Genomic DNA, 15,867 nt, shown 5'->3' with positions numbered 1-15,867 from the left:
CTACTTTTCGTTCTCTCAGGAGATGCGCACCAGCACCAAAGAGACGCTCGGGGAAGTACCAACTTCCACCGCAATCCCAAACCGAACAATATATCTCTCAATGCCACTACAACACCCAACACCATTGACAAAGGCCTCTGTCTAAATATAGACAGCCCATTTCTCAAGGGACTCTCTCTCATGTACTGGCACCAAAGCAACAATTTTGAAGGTATTTTCAAGGCCCCAAGAAGCCTTCCCTTGTTCCAGTCATCCCCACATCTCTGATGTTCCAATAGTTTGGTGATCAACTAGCTCAATTTTTCCCATCTTGGAGTCTTAGCACCTCGGATAAATGGGTTCTAGAGATAGTCAAAGAAGGATACTCCTTCCCCTTCCCCCCCCCCGCTTTCCCTCTTCAGGGACCCCTCTCATAAGTCCTTTCTACGGGAAGAAATAAATCACCTTCTGCAACTGGGAGCCATAGAACAAGTCCCTCCCCAACACATGAGAAAGGATTTCTACTCCCACTCTTTTCTGATTCAGAAGAAGCCTGGTGGCTGGCATCATATCCTAGACCTTCACAATCTAAACAGATTCATCAAGCTGCAATGCTTCAAGATGGTTACCCTCTCCACTATTATCCCAGCATGGAACAACGGGACTGGTTCTCTGCCCTCAACCTCCAAGATGCATCCTTTCATATTTCTATACATCCTGCCCATAGACAATTCCTCTGCTTTGTCATGAGCAGTAACCACTGTCAGTACAAAGTACTGCCATTCGGATTATCCACAGCACCTCAAGTGTTCTCCAAGGTCCTCACAGTAGTTGCAACCTACTAAGGAAAAGAGGAATTATCATTTTTCCATACTTTGATGACTGTCTCCTGGAGGCCCCATCTGAAATCTATGCTCTACGAGCCACCCACTTAAAAACAGATCTGTTCATGAAGCTAGGTCTCCTTGTAAACCTAGAAAAGTCCACCCTAACACCAGTACAACAGCTGGAATTCATTGATGTGCAGTTATATGTCATATAAGCCAGAACCTTCCTACCATCTCTCAGATTCTCAGCTATAATGGATCTGGTATCTGCTGCACGGATCTGCCCCCAGATCTCTGCACGAATGTGCTTCTGGCTTCTAGGTCACATGGCAGCAGCCACGTTTGAGGTCAGGCACGCAAGACTGCACATGCTGTGTCTTCAAGCATGCCTCCGTACTGTATACTTCCCCCACAAGCACAGCATTCACAAACTTTTATCTGTGCTGAAACGAGTCAAAGATTAACTGCTGTGGTGGACACAGCCCAACAACATATGTGTTGGAGTTCCTTTCCTACAACCATCACGACTATGATCCTAGTCACCAATGCCTCCTTAATCAATTGGGGGGGCGCATCTACACAAGCTCTCAGTGCAGGGTAGATGGTTGTCCACTGAATTCACCTTACACATCAATGTCCTAGAGCTACGAGTGGTCTGCAGTGCCTGCCAATATTTCCTACCTCCTCTCAAACATCATAACATAAGAATGATGACGGACAATCTCACCTGCATGTATTACATCCACAGGCAGGGTAGAGCGAGGTCCCACTCTTTATGCTCAGAGGCGATCAAACTGTGGAACTGGTATATCCACAACAACATCTCCATTTCAGTCGTGTACCTCCTGGGACACCAGAACACCACTACGGACACACTGAGCAGGACATTCTCACACGATCATGAGTAGGAGCTGGATATGTGAGCACTTGAATCCATATTCAGCTGATTGGGCCTTCCCACCATAGATCCCTTTGCCAGTCAACACAACACCCATTTCCCTTAATTCTGATCCACAATGGGACTGGGGCATGGATTGCTGGGAGATGTATTCCTCATAACCTGGGACGCACCACTTCTTAATGCCTTCCCTCCTTTTTCCTTCCTATTCTGAGTACTTTGCAAAATAGAGAGGACCGAGCTCATGTCATACTAATAGCTCCAACATAGCCACTACAGGTCTGGTATACTTACCTTCTATGCATTATAGTATGCCGACGAATCTCTCTCCACCTAACACCATGGCTCCTCTCACAGGACACATTTTTCATCCCAATCCACAGATGCTCCACTCAAATCCTGGCTCCTCTGTGGTTCCAGGGTCCGGAAATAATCTGCTCAGATACTATCAAACAGATACATTTGAATAGTAGGCATAACATAATCAGACACACTTACATTCACAAAAGAACTAGATTTCACTGCAGGTGTGCCTCACATTAGGTAGACGCAGCACACGCTCCATTGCCACTTATTCTTGACTACATTCTACACCTTAAACAGTCAGGATTGGCCAATAGTTCTATTAGGGTACAACTGGCAGCAATCACTACCTTTCACGCCCCCTTTGACAGCCACTCCTTCACACACCCACTCACAAAGTGCTTCTTGAGGGGTATTCAATAGCTCTATCCCCATATATGACACTGGACCCCAGCCTGTGACCCCAGGCCAGTGCTACATTCTCTGACTAAGCCCCCATTTGAACCAGTGGCAACCTGTTCTTACATATACCTATACATGAAAATGGCCTTTTTTTGTCTCCATCACCTCTGCTAGACAGGTAGACGAAATCATGGCCCTCATGGCATATCCACATACACAGTGTTTTATAAAGATAAAGTTACACTGTGCCCACACCCAAGAAGCTTACCTGAGGTCCCAACTTCTTTTTATCGCAATCAACTGAACTTCCTGAAGTCTCAGAGTAATAAAAAGGAGGCAACTCTTCACACCCTAGACATAAGGTGTGCGTTAGCCTTCTACTTGGACAGGTCTAAACCCTTCCAGAAATCTCCACAATTATTCTCCTTCACCACCAAAAGTTCCAGAGGCACTGCCATCTCTAAACAGCGCCTCTCTAAGTTGATCTCACAGTGTATGGGTTTATCTTATGATGTTGACGATAGACAACCTCCTACCTCAATCAGAACACATTCCACGTATTCGTTATCTACCTTGATTGTCTTTCTTAATAATGTCCCCATTGATGACATTGATAGGGCTGTCACATGGGCACCGACAGACACTTTCACCCAGTGCTATGCTATTACGCACGACATCTCAACAGACACTCTTCTAGGGCAGGCTGTCCTCTCTTTGGCAATATGTGTCCCTCTGAGGCCCCAGCCTTCCAACTAGGGGCACTGCTTTATAGTCACCTGCAGTAGAGCACCCACAGGGACATCACTCGAAGAAGAAGAGGGTTACTCATCTTGTGCAGTTACTGAAGTTCTTCGAGATGTGTCCCCCCATGGGTGCTCCATTACCCACCCTCCTCCCCTCTGCTTCGGAGCCAAAAACATAAGCTCTGTACCAGAGAAGGAACTGGGGGCGGTTGGACTGCACAGCTCTATATATATACATTCCTCTCACAGCGCAAAACGAGGGATGTGAGCATATGCAGGTCTGACGGGCACTGCTGGTGATCTCAGGCTCCGGGGGCGCTGCCGCACCTACAGTGGAGCACCCATCAGGACATGCATCTCTAAGAACTTCAGTTACTGCACAGGGTGAGTAACCCTCTCTTCTTTCCCTGTAATAAAGGTGAACCAAATTATTCATGTGTGTTCCATAAGAGAGCATTTGTCACTGTCACTTTTCAGGTTTCAGAGTAGCAGCTGTGTTAGTCTATATTCGCAAAAAAGAAAAGAAGTACTTGTGGCACCTTAGAGACTAACAAATTTATTTGAGCATAAGCTTTCGTGGGCTACAGCTCACTTCATCGGAAGCATTCAGTGGAAAATACAGTGGGGAAATTTATATACATAGAGAACATGAAACAGTGGGTGTTACCATACACACTGTAACCAGAGTGATCACTTAAGGTGAGCTATTGCCAGCAGGAGAGCAGGGCAGAGAATCTTCCAATTCTCCAATGAGAGACTGCTGAATTGGAATTAATTTGCAAACTGGATACAATTAACTTAGGCTTGAATAGAGACTGGGAGTCGATGGGTCATTACACAAAGTAAAACTATTTCCCCATGTTTATTCCCCCCACCCCCCACCCGCAACTGTTCTTCAGACGTTCTTGTCAACTGCTGGAAATGGCCCACCTTGATTATCACTACAAAAGGTTCCCTCCCCCTCCACCCGCTCTCCTGCTGGCAATAGCTCACCTTGAGTGATCACTCTGGTTACAGTGTGTATGGTAACACCCACTGTTTCATGTTCTCTATGTATATAAATCTCCCCACTGTATTTTCCACTGAATGTATCTGATAAAGTGAGCTGTAGCTTACGAAAGCTTTTGCTCAAATAAATTTGTTAGTCTCTAAGATGCCACAAGTACTCCTTTTCTTTTTGTCACTTTTCACTGGCACTAGTCTTGAGTTGGATATGAATATGTCTTTGCAAATGGACTCTGCACGCAGAAATGCAGTGTGTCTTTGGTTTGAATAGGAATTTGTATGTGGTGTTTTTATTTACTGTGAAAAAGCGAAAGGCCAAGGGTCTGATCCTGCAAGGTGCTGACAGCCTTTATAGCTTATGGAAGAGAAAGTTCAGTGGTGACTTAATTACAGCTTGTAAGTATTAAACAGGGAGATGAGATCTAGTACTAGAAGCCCTTTTAATCTAGCAATCAAGGGCATGGGATCCAAAGTCTGGAAATGAAAGTCAGAAAATATCCCCAAGGCATCTCATTTTCCAGCTCAAACTTTGCTAAGGCACAAAAGACAATTAGATGCCCAACTGTCATTGAAAATCCATGGGAACTAGGCACTTAACTGCTCTTTGAGCCTTTGGAAATCTTCCCCCCAAATTTTGAACAGTGAAAATAGAACAATTTTCAAGGGATGTGCTAAATTCTGCTTCACTTGGACTCTTTAAATCATGACTGGATTTCTGTCTAAAAGATATGCTCTACTTTGACCACCAGTTATTGGGCTTGATACAGGCATCGCTGTGAAATTCCATAGCCTGTGTTATGCAGGAGATCTGACTGGATGGTCATAATGGTCCATGTTGTTGGCCTATTCATATCTGTGAATTTCCCATTGACATGAATGGCAGCTGAGGGCACCTAAATGTTCAAGCCCTAAATTCTGCCCTTCGACAGTTTTAACAGAGCCATTCACACATAATCCATGGTAGAAATTAATATTAAGGACACTATCCTGCTCCCATTGAAATCCATAGTAAAAGTCCCATTGACTTCAATGGAATAGAATTGGGCCCTAAGCAGAGAAGAATTATATATATAGTAAAAAGAGAATATGAGTATGCTGAGGTGAGGAATTATATCTACATGACTGCATAAACGTCTGCTTGCTTACTTCTACATCCTGTCCTGTCTTCGCAATTCCTTTGAAAAATACAATAATACTTTTGAGGATAGAATTTGGCCAGTGTCACTACAATTATCATTTCTTATTTCAAGAGAACATTTAAACCATTATTTAAGCTTTAGTGTTTCACAGCATATTTTCAAACACTTTACCTACAACAGGAGCAGGTGTAAAGTGAAAAGAGCTGGCAAAGACTCCAAGGTCTGGACTGGCTATGCTGATCCTGGCCCCCAGGAGACCAGCCCCACCTTCATTGACTGTCTGTTTTTCTTTTTGGTTTCTCCCACTCATCCTTGAATCTCAGGTATGGAGTGAGAAGGGACCAGGATATAGAACAGTGGAAACAACACATGTAACAAGGAAAATGGGGGATTGAGAGACATGAGAAGAGGGAAGGGAGGAAGGAGGCAATTAATAAAAATAAAATCATAGAGCTAACAAGACATATGCCTAGGATGGTCTCAGTTTTGCTTGCATCTCTGACCACTTCCCACATCTGTTGTGTGTCCCATCAATTTAGACTGTAAGCTCTTCAGGGCAGGGATTGTGTCTTCTCTATGTGCTGTGAGATTCCTAGCACAAGTTTGGGCAATGGATTAATAAAATAAAAAAATGGAAATGAATAATAATCTCCCTGTGTCTCAGATTTTCCATTTGTAACATGGGGATAATTATACTCCCCTGCGTCACAAGGATATTGCAAGGTTTAGTCCATCAGTGTTAGAACATCACTTTGAGATCTTTGGATGGAAGATGCAGTAGAAGTACAGAATATTATTAATGGTTCCCATCCTGAGGTCTTTAACTCAGGCACTGACTTATTTAAGGAACTCAGGATTAAGCCCAGTATTATTTTGTTGCCTATGTAGGTGGCTGGCTACCTTCGTAGCTGCCATACTCTGTATTGCTAGAGTGAACTGCAATGTGATCTGCGCTGAATGGCTGGTACTGTGACATCTCTTCAGAAATTGTGGAAAGATTTCTGCAGTGTGGCTCTTTGGGTGAATGGCTTAATAGCACAACGGCAAATGGGAAATGCAGATGAAAAGAGGCAGTTCTTCAGTGTGGGTGAAATTCACTTAAAGTGCAAAGAGGCCTTGGCAAGGCTTCCTATACCACACATGACTTGAATGGGGATTTGTCTGAGCCTTCAGCACTGGCCAGCACTTTGAAAGTGGTTCTCTTCTGAATATTTTATGTGAGGTAGCCTGTTATTGGTAGTAAATGATTAATCACTAACCTCCTCCTGAATTGGATCTTCACCAGTGAGATTAAGTAACAGTGGCTTGGCATGATTTTCCTTAGTCATTATGTAAGGTGAAGACAGAGAGTATATTTTGTTGCCCATAGGAGCTGTGAGTGAATAGCCTGTGGGATATAAAGCAAATGGGCTTGTGTCATTCGTAACAACCATTAAAAGTTATTCTTGGTTTAAGATTCCTGGCTGAAATAGTAATCAGAAACTGGGTTCCACAAAAAGTATTTGCTGTGGAAGAAACTAGTCTGTGTTCTAGTGTTCTCATACTGCAAACTCTAGAAAACAAAGAGTTTGACTTGGTGAGTTCTGCCCTTTAAACACCATTAGTGGCACAATGCTGATTTATGCCAGCTGAGGAGCTAGCCCAACTATCTTATATAACCTTTGCTTGTTTGCAGCTGTTGTTTTTCCTCCAAGCAACCTTTCATAGAATGTTGAGCTTTATATAGGTAATTCAGTGAAAGGCAATTTGCTTCAATCACTTCCTTAAAGACAGTGAGACAATTATGCTCTAAGCTACATCAGTGCAGAGCCATGAGGTACAAATGGAGTAACACTGATGTGACTGGGAGGAGAATTTTGCTTTTCTAAGAGCTTGATCTGAGGCTATAGATCATTACCTAAATTCCAGATAAATGAAATAAAACAGTTAAACGAAGCAATTATAAAATTCAGAGAGATTCTAGATAAAGCAAAGGTTGATCAAAGTTTATCAGTAACTTCATTACCAGAGTTGGTCACAATTTCATCTAACAGGGAGAGTTTTGATGCCTGTGGGTTAGCACTAGTGCAAATTATGCATACATTATGCATAAACAAACTGAGTTTATGGTTTACTCTGTCACTCATTACTTCAGAGTGTTTAGAGAAGAGTTTTGAGAACTTTGAGATATCTGCCCTGGAATTAGAGAACAAGCTCATGTTTACTGATTAAATCTGTAGAGAACTGTGAGTGCAGCACCAGACACATTCTTTCTTTTAAATGAAACACAAATGTAACAATTTATAGGAAAAAGTGTAAACTTAGGGACCAGATGTTGGAAATGCTTAGTCAGGTAATTTTGCCATTGAATTGGGTGGGAGTTTGTAGGAATCGCTTACCACAATTTATGGTGCCTCTCCACTGGTCTGACCTATCCTAGGGCCTGGTACGTATGTGTGAGTGAAAGGGTTTGCACTTGCTCTGCTGGAACAAGGTGCAAAGCTACTCAGAGGGAAAGGTGTTTGTGCAAATGAGCTTCTTATCCCCCACAATCAGACCTCTATGGATCCTGGTCCTTCTCTCTTCCCCAGTAGTAGTAGGTTAAAAGGGTTATAACTCCAGTCCTTCATCTCTGCACACCTACTGCAGGGAAAAGATATGTTCAAGAATGGGCTCCCCACCATGAGAACAAAATAATCATAGTGCAGGTGCTGAGGGATCTCTTATGTCCCCCTCCACTTGATCACTTTGGAGGTCTGGCCCAGTGGGCCCTGGATTCTGCTCCCAGATGACAGCTCTGCTTCAATGGCTCCTTTCAATCTCTCTGTCTGGCTATCTTTCCTCTGGTAAAGAATTTACCCTCTGTATTGAGTCAGTAAGACAGTGCGTGCATTTTAGAGCATATGGGCAGGTCAGAGTTTGTATCTATATCTCTAGGCAAGGGAACGGGTTGGGGAGTTGCATAAGCCTTATAGAGCTATCTGTGAGGGCAAATTTTTTTCCCTTGGAATATGTGCAGACCTCAGGGGTTTCAGAACCTGGCTGGGTGGCACAGTTCCAGTACTCTGCTTTCCATGGATGCACCAGGGTTGGGGACTCCATACATAACAAGGAACTAAGGTCTTCAACAATGTCACTAGCGGTACTGAAGTTGCAAAAGAGAGAGAGCAATTTTTGTTGGAGCTGCTCATCACATCACTAGGGGAAAGAAACTTCCTTGTTATGTGTTGGACTTCATGATGAAGCACTTTCCTGGATATTCCTTATTAATCATCATCATTTGCACTATAATTTGAGGGAAAACAATTTTGCAATTTTAGGTCTTCTCTCTTTCATATTGTTATCTGCAAAGGAAGAGGGAGAGATCTGCATTTGGGGCTCTAGGAAACTGTTTGTGGGAAAGGATGAGAATCAACAAATTTCTTGTTTTGAAATTTTTTTTGGAAAAAATGTTTTGAAATTGTTGAAATCGGACACTGTGACATTTTCAAAATGAAAAATTCTGGATTTTTTTCCTTCAGAACTACTTTTCATTTAGAAATGTAAGTTAATTATAGTAAACAACAGAGTATAAAGAGGTCAAAATCAAACAAAATTAGCCAAAACATTTTTCAGTTTGTTGATTCACAACAATTTTTCAGATATTCAACTTTTTGTCCCAATTCAGAATGGGATAATATTTTGAAATCTTGAAATTTTTCTTGGGATGGGAAAACTATTTGCCAGCCACCCTAGTGTCATATCTTGAGTGGTAAAAACTCCCACCCATCGTATCAGAAAGAATATACACTCAGAAGCTTGGGACAGGAGCACTATGAAAAATAAAAACAACAAAAAACCTAGGATTTTTTGGTCAGTTCTTCACTGCAATAACCTGTTGCTTATGAAGTAAACTGTTTTAAATGTGTCAAGTTTACTTAGGTCATGTATCAACCAGCTGTCCCCAGCCCATTAGCTGGGAGCAGTCATTGCTCACCTTTCTATGAACTGCTCTTACTTGTTTCTAGTATTTTTGTTTTCTTTAAAACAGACAGGTAATAAGGGATTTGTGCAGTTTAATTATGTTCCAACTTTCAAAACTAACAAACCGTTATGCTAATGAACTAATAACTAATTACTAAAGAACATCATTAGGTAATTAATGATTAAGTAGATACATACACCTGTTATTTTAAATGATTGAACCTGGTAGTTTTCAAATATCATGGAACAGGTACAGTGACTGAGTGATTATTAGTGTCACATGTGCCTATGTATGGTGCCGATATGTTCACTTGTATAAGTACATTAAATGCCTTCACACCTTGTGGATGCACATATAAAAATGATGATAATAATATATTTAGGTTTCATAACTGAATGTTCTGTAGCCATATAAATATATATATGCATTTTAGACTCCGGTAGGATGGCAAGTGAAAATTCAATAAGGGCAAAACCTTCCATTAAAGTCAATGGCAAACTTCCTGTTGGCTTCAGTGTGAACTGGATTTGTCTCAAGAGTGCATGAGAGGAAAGTTCAGTTTTTCTGCTCTCTCTCTCTCTTCTCCCGCACAATTGCCTTTTCCTCTTACCTGTTTTATGTGCCATGTTAGGTGGGTTTTGTTACCTGGTGCATGACTCCTTGGGGCTGACACTGAAGGTTTACCGGCTCATTTTATTTACTCTGATTTAATAATAATTAAAAAGAAAAAAAATTCTTTGGAAAATCAAGATGAAAAATGTTTACCTCTTGCTATTATTTTATGAATTTGTACTAGTCATAGATAGATTCATAGATTCATAGATACTAAGGTCAGAAGGGACCATTCTGATCATCTAGTCCGACCTCCTGCACAGCGCAGGCCACAGAATCTCACCCACCCACTCCTATGAAAAACCTCACCCATAGTCCTGTCTGTCCGTTTGGTTTCTGATTCCCACTTAGTGCAGTATGTAGCTCTTATCAGCTATGGTCCAAGAGGAATTTTGAACTTTGAATTAACATTCTCTGTGATATTGTATCTAAATGATATTGCAAACGATGATGTGTGGACACATGCCCATTAGAAACTGTACTGAGACCTCTCCCTCATTATTCCATGTTCCTTACCCTAGCCTGTGGTAGCAGCAGAGCAGTTCAGTATCTAATTATGCGTATGCCTGTGTTTCATGCACTAAGCAGAAAGACAGAATGAAGAGGGATTGCAGAGATATCAGAGCAGATAGCTGAACTGATGCCCTGGTTTGGCATACGGCCTGACAGCGACAATGTAAGCTGTCAGGCTTACATTGTAGCTGATTGAAATCAGAATCTCTGTCATGCCCAATAGGTAGCTGACTGAAATCAGAATCTCATATTTTGTTTATATTTAGGTGCTGTTTGATACATACAAAGTAAAAATCTCTGCCTGATGGCCAGCATGAGTCAAGTTACATGGTACAGCTCAGCCAGCGCTGTAAGTACCAAGCCGGACACTTCACTAAGAATGGCAAAAGCAGCCACTCAGCTGATCACAGCAAGGAGCTACTGAAGGGGCTGTGAGACAAGTCAGACTCTGAGAGAACAAAATAGGGTTTGCAAGGGAGGAGTCAGGAGCTGCCACTGATGCTGTAGCAGCCCAGGCAGGGAAGGAGAGGAGGGAACTGGCAGACCTGGAGGAGCAAGAGACGTCTGCTGTTATATGAGGCTTCATCTGCACATTGCAAACAATTATGACATGTTCACTATGTTCCCCCATTACCCGGAACCAGCAAAATCAGCCCTGATTTCTCCATATAACAATACATGTTGTGTAGAGAACCTCTTCTCACCCAATTGCTTCTCCTCTTCCTCCCAAATTGCTTGGATGCTGTCTCCTATGCCATCTCCAGAGCTTGGGACCCTCTGAAGAGGCTGTGGGATCTCAGCATGGTCTCAGGTATCACACACTCCATGTCCTTATTTGTTCGGGCCTCCAAGTTAGTATTCTCCCTATCCCCTTGCTGTTCTTCACTGGAGCAGGCCAAGCTGTGTTTTTACTCTTGAACAGCATCCCAAACTAAGTTGAAGAGCAATCACCAAGAAATCTGTCCAATTCACCATAGAATGAGCAGGTTTCCTCTCTGCCCTGGACATGCTGTTATTGTTTCAGGCCATATTATAGAGTTATAGAGTTCAAGGCCAGAAAGGACCACCTGATCATCTAGTCTGACCTCCTGTGTATCGCAAGCTATCAACCCCACCCAGCACCCACACACTAAATTCAACAATGGAAATTAGACTGAAGTGTTACAGCCCATGTTAGACTAGACTATTATTTATCATAGGCAGGGAAATGATTACATGAGATACACCCAGATAATGCTGGCAAGTCACCTGCACCCATATGCTGCAGAGGAAGGCAACAAACCCTACAATCTAACCCGAGGGAAAATTTCTTCCTGACCCCACCAATGGTGATCAGTTAGACCATGCATAAGCAAACTATGGCCTGCAGGCTGGATCCGGCCCGTGAGCTGTTTTAAGCCGGTCCGTGAGTCACACCATGCAGCTCAGCCCCGCTCCGGCGCTTCAGCAGCTCAACCCCGCTTCGATGCTCTGGCTGGGGGGCGCTGGGTCAGGGCCACACCACGCAGCTCAGCCCCGCTGCAGCTGGGGCCGCACCACACGGCTCCTGGAAGTCGCGTCATGGCCCTGCTCCGGCTCCTATGCATTCCACAGGAAGCTGCAGGGGCGGTGCCTGCAGATGGGGCAGCGTGCAGGGACGCCTGGCCATGCCTCTGCATAGGAGCTGGAGAAGGGATGTGCCACTGCTTTCGGGAACTGCTTGAGGTAAGTGCCGCTCAGATCCTGTACCCCCTGAGCCTCTCCCCATGCCCCAACTCCAACCCCTTGCCCCAGCCCTGATCCCCCTCCCGCTCTCCAAACGCCTTGATCCCATCCTGGAGCACCCTCCTGTACCCCAAACCTCTCATCCTCAGCCCCACCCCAGAGCCCTGACCCCCAGTCAGAACCTGCACCCCTTTCCGCATCCCTGCCCCAGCCCTGATCCCCCTCCTGCCATCCAAACCCCTCGGTCCCATCTCAGAGAACCCTCCTATACCCCAAACTCTGACCCCTGCCCTTAACATTTTCCTGCATTACTCACTCAGCTGAGTGATGCCTTGGTCAGCAAGGGATTTGGAACCAGGTGACAGATTGGGTGTTCTGAATTACAGATTTCAGCTATGACTGGATCTCCTTGTTGTCCCAGATGGTCACCAATTCCCCCACAACTGCCTTTGGACAGCCGGCAGCACAGCCATAGGAATCCTTCTCCTGAGAATTATTGGTAAATAACAATGCTGCAGAAGAAGCTGGTGCTGGGATCTGGGATAGGCATCTTGGGTGGTCACAATGTGGTGGTTGTCAGGCCAAATTTCTCTAATGTAGGGAAAGCTCAAGTTTAAACCTCTACTAATTCATATCACAATAAAGGTTTACCCTCTGTGAAAATACTGTAGAATGTGCAAAGTGGAATTCCTATCTACATTGCAAATAATAGTCTACATTATGAAATGTTTTCACTTACTGGTGCACTTTTTCGTATCCTATAAATATGTCAGAAAGTTTGAAGGATTTCATAATGAAATCGTTTTGTGATATAATTCAGAACTCTACCTGATAGATTGAGAGCAAGGTGCAAAAGGTATATGTAATGTTCTGCATGTGGCACATTAAATAGATCCCCAGCTAAAAGAGACTTGAGCTGCCTCTTGATAAGTTACCTTGGAAAACCCAAGATATTATCGCTTAGAATGTCCCAGGTTTATCCTTCCTAATTCCGTCACAAATGGTCTTTCTCTAGGCACTGACCTAATACAAATAATAAACAATAAAAGAACAATTAAATCTTATTCTTTTTCTTCTTTGTTTCGGGTAGTGCTCACACTGTGCTAAGCCCTTCCCAAATAGAAAAGAAGGCATTGCAATGCTTAAGAGACTTAGGAGCCTAAGTATCATTTTCAAAAGTGACTCAGTCACTTAAAAGCCTAAGTCCCATTGACTTTCTGGCTCCTAAGGGCCAGATTTTCAAATATATTTAGGTGCCTAAAGATGCAGTAGGTACTTAGTGGGATTTTCAAAAGCACATGAGCAAGTTAGGTGCTTAACTCCCATTAATTTCAGTATGAGTTAGGCACCTAAATACCTGGCTCCTCCCTTGCAAACCCTGAGGATCTGGGCCTACAGGTCTGTCTACACAGCAAAGAAAAACCCATGGCTGGCCTGTGCCACCCGACTCAGGCTTTAGGGGCTCAAGCTGACTGGGCTGCAGGGAAGTTTCACTACTGTGTACATGTCTAGACTTGGGCTGTAGCCTGAGCTCTGGGACCTTCCCACCCAGCAGAGTCCTTGAACCCCATCTTCAGTCCAAGCCCAGAAGTCTACACAGCAATGAAACAGTCCCATAGCCTGGGCTCCGAGAGCCTGCATCAGCTGGCATGGGCCAGTTGGAGGGAGGGGGTTCTTTGCTGTGTAGACATACCATAAGAGGCCAAGCAGCAACATTACACTAATCCTACACTGAATTTGTTTCTTCCCAAGAGATAAGGTCAGGTTGTATCTCACTGAATTTGCTAACTATTTTTGTAGATTATCATCAATCTGTTAAAGGATTTGCAGATCTTGGACTTCCTCTGACACTGTGAGACTATAGATAATAACCAGCTGTATCATTGACAGCATACTGGGGAAATATTAACTAAAAGTAAAAGCCTTTTATAAGACCATAAAATGCTACTAGTAATTATGTTTCTCCAAAGTTAACCATTAACTTCTGTTTATTTGCCTTTTTAAAGCTATTTTCATTTCTGTCCTTCACTGGATAAAAACAATAAAAGATCCAGCAAATTGGATTCTCCCTTTTTCCCCTAGCACACACCTATGTGCAAAGGCTGTTGAGACAGAAGCTGATTAGGAAGCTTATTTGAGGGAACCTAACTCAATTAGTGGATCTTGGCTCAAAGGAAGTATGTTGGTCCATCTTTGGCTTCTTTGCAGTCTCACTGCTGTTGCTACATCACAGGATACAACACAAGAGGCCAGAAACTTTTTGTCTCAATTCAATGTACGAGCAGAAGATCTATCTTATGCAAGTTCACTTGCCTCCTGGGACTATAATACCAACATCACAGATGAGAACGCTGAAAAGATGGTGGGTACATAATGCTGTCTCGGAATGCTTGCTATTATATTAGAAATTATATTATAACTACGTGATATTTTATTGTATTGCTGTAGATAGATATATAGGAATTGCTAATGAATAAGGAACTAGGGATGGGTTCAATTTTGGATTTTAGTTCAGTAGTTCCTGAAAATTTTCTGATGGTCATTTGGTGGGTTATGTGAATTAGATTTAGGTCACTAACTCATTTCACGGTGGATGACTGTCTGCCTCAAAACACTGTCGCTAGTCTCATAGATTAGCATCCTTAGCAATCACCAGTGGAATAGGTAGAATTGTACTGTGAGGAAAATTTAATGAATATATAGATTTCCAGATTCCCAAGGCCTGATGGCCAGACTAATAGAAGCTAGTATATAGCCACAGGAAGGACAGTGACAGTTGTGCTTGCCCTATCTCACAATAAGATTCACTGTCTCCCAGTCTCTAACTATCCAGCCTCTGCTCTAGCTTTGCAGTACAATCACCTGCCCTTCTAGACAGATATCATATGCTGTGACAGCATTCAACCATAATCTGATTGGTCACTGAGGATTCAGTGCTGCAGCCATATTAGAAAGCATCTACTATTCTTGGAATCTTGAAAATCAATGGAAAATATTGTGGAATCTTGAAAATCAATGGAAAACACTAGGACTGAGGTGTTAAAAAGAAAATGATCCCCATTTTTGCTCATTCCCAAAGAATAAAGAAAAAAAAGACATTGCCAACATATTCATACATAGTTCTGAATGACTGCATGGTGGGTGGTAATTCTTATCTTCTGATGAGTCATTAGCAAGGAGCTATGATAACCATAAGTACAATGTTCCTTAAATGTCATGAAACATACAGAAGGGAGATTAGAAGTGTCCTAAGATTCCAAACCAAACCTGCATGTGCTCATTGTCCATAACAAAAGATGGAAATGAAAAATGGCTCTTCTAATGACTGCCGAAATCCAAATCATGGTAAGTGCTAAGGGTTGTACTGCATCTGTGAGCCAGCTTGTCTTGCAGAGTATAGACACACAGAGTTGGTGCAAGCAACTGCATGTTGTGGGTTCATATTCTGCATGTACAGTTTAGGATCTTAAAACTGCATTTGGGAGTGTGTGGTCTTCCACGTCCAATCAGTAAGAATGAATTATTATAACTTTGTGAAGATTAAATATCTGTGTAATCACATGAATTACTAGCAGTGACATGGCAGTTATGATTTATTACTTCTGTTGTGGCAGCACTCAAAGGACTCAGTCAGGATCATGATCCTTGAGCTATGGACTGTTTAAATGCATAGGTAGGAATGCCCCATACCCCAAAGAGCTTACAGTCTAACTCAGGGGTGGGCAAACTATGGCCCGCAGGCCACATCTGGCCCGTCTGACCTTTTAATCTGGCCCTCGAGCTCCCACAGAGGAGTGGG

At 43.0% G+C, this 15,867-nt stretch overlaps 1 protein-coding gene across 3 annotated transcripts in view; it reads left to right on the top strand.

The window, feature by feature from the left end:
- The first annotated feature begins 14,080 nt into the window (after positions 1-14,080).
- The window catches only part of ACE2 (angiotensin converting enzyme 2), a 38,529-nt gene continuing 36,742 nt past the window's right edge, over positions 14,081-15,867 (top strand). For 2 of the 3 annotated variants that reach the window (XM_043504196.1, XM_038372859.2), the window contains exon 1: positions 14,083-14,430. In XM_043504196.1, coding sequence (XP_043360131.1) covers positions 14,248-14,430 — 183 coding nt within the window. In that variant the 5' untranslated portion in view covers positions 14,083-14,247. Of the gene's footprint in view, positions 14,431-15,867 lie in introns of all 3 variants that reach the window. The other variant, XM_043504197.1, reaches the window with a different exon arrangement.

The sequence above is a fragment of the Dermochelys coriacea genome, chromosome 1 (assembly GCF_009764565.3).
Source record: "Dermochelys coriacea isolate rDerCor1 chromosome 1, rDerCor1.pri.v4, whole genome shotgun sequence".
In the NCBI taxonomy this organism is placed as follows: domain Eukaryota; kingdom Metazoa; phylum Chordata; order Testudines; family Dermochelyidae; genus Dermochelys; species Dermochelys coriacea.
This window is presented reverse-complemented; position numbering and strand designations above follow the sequence as displayed.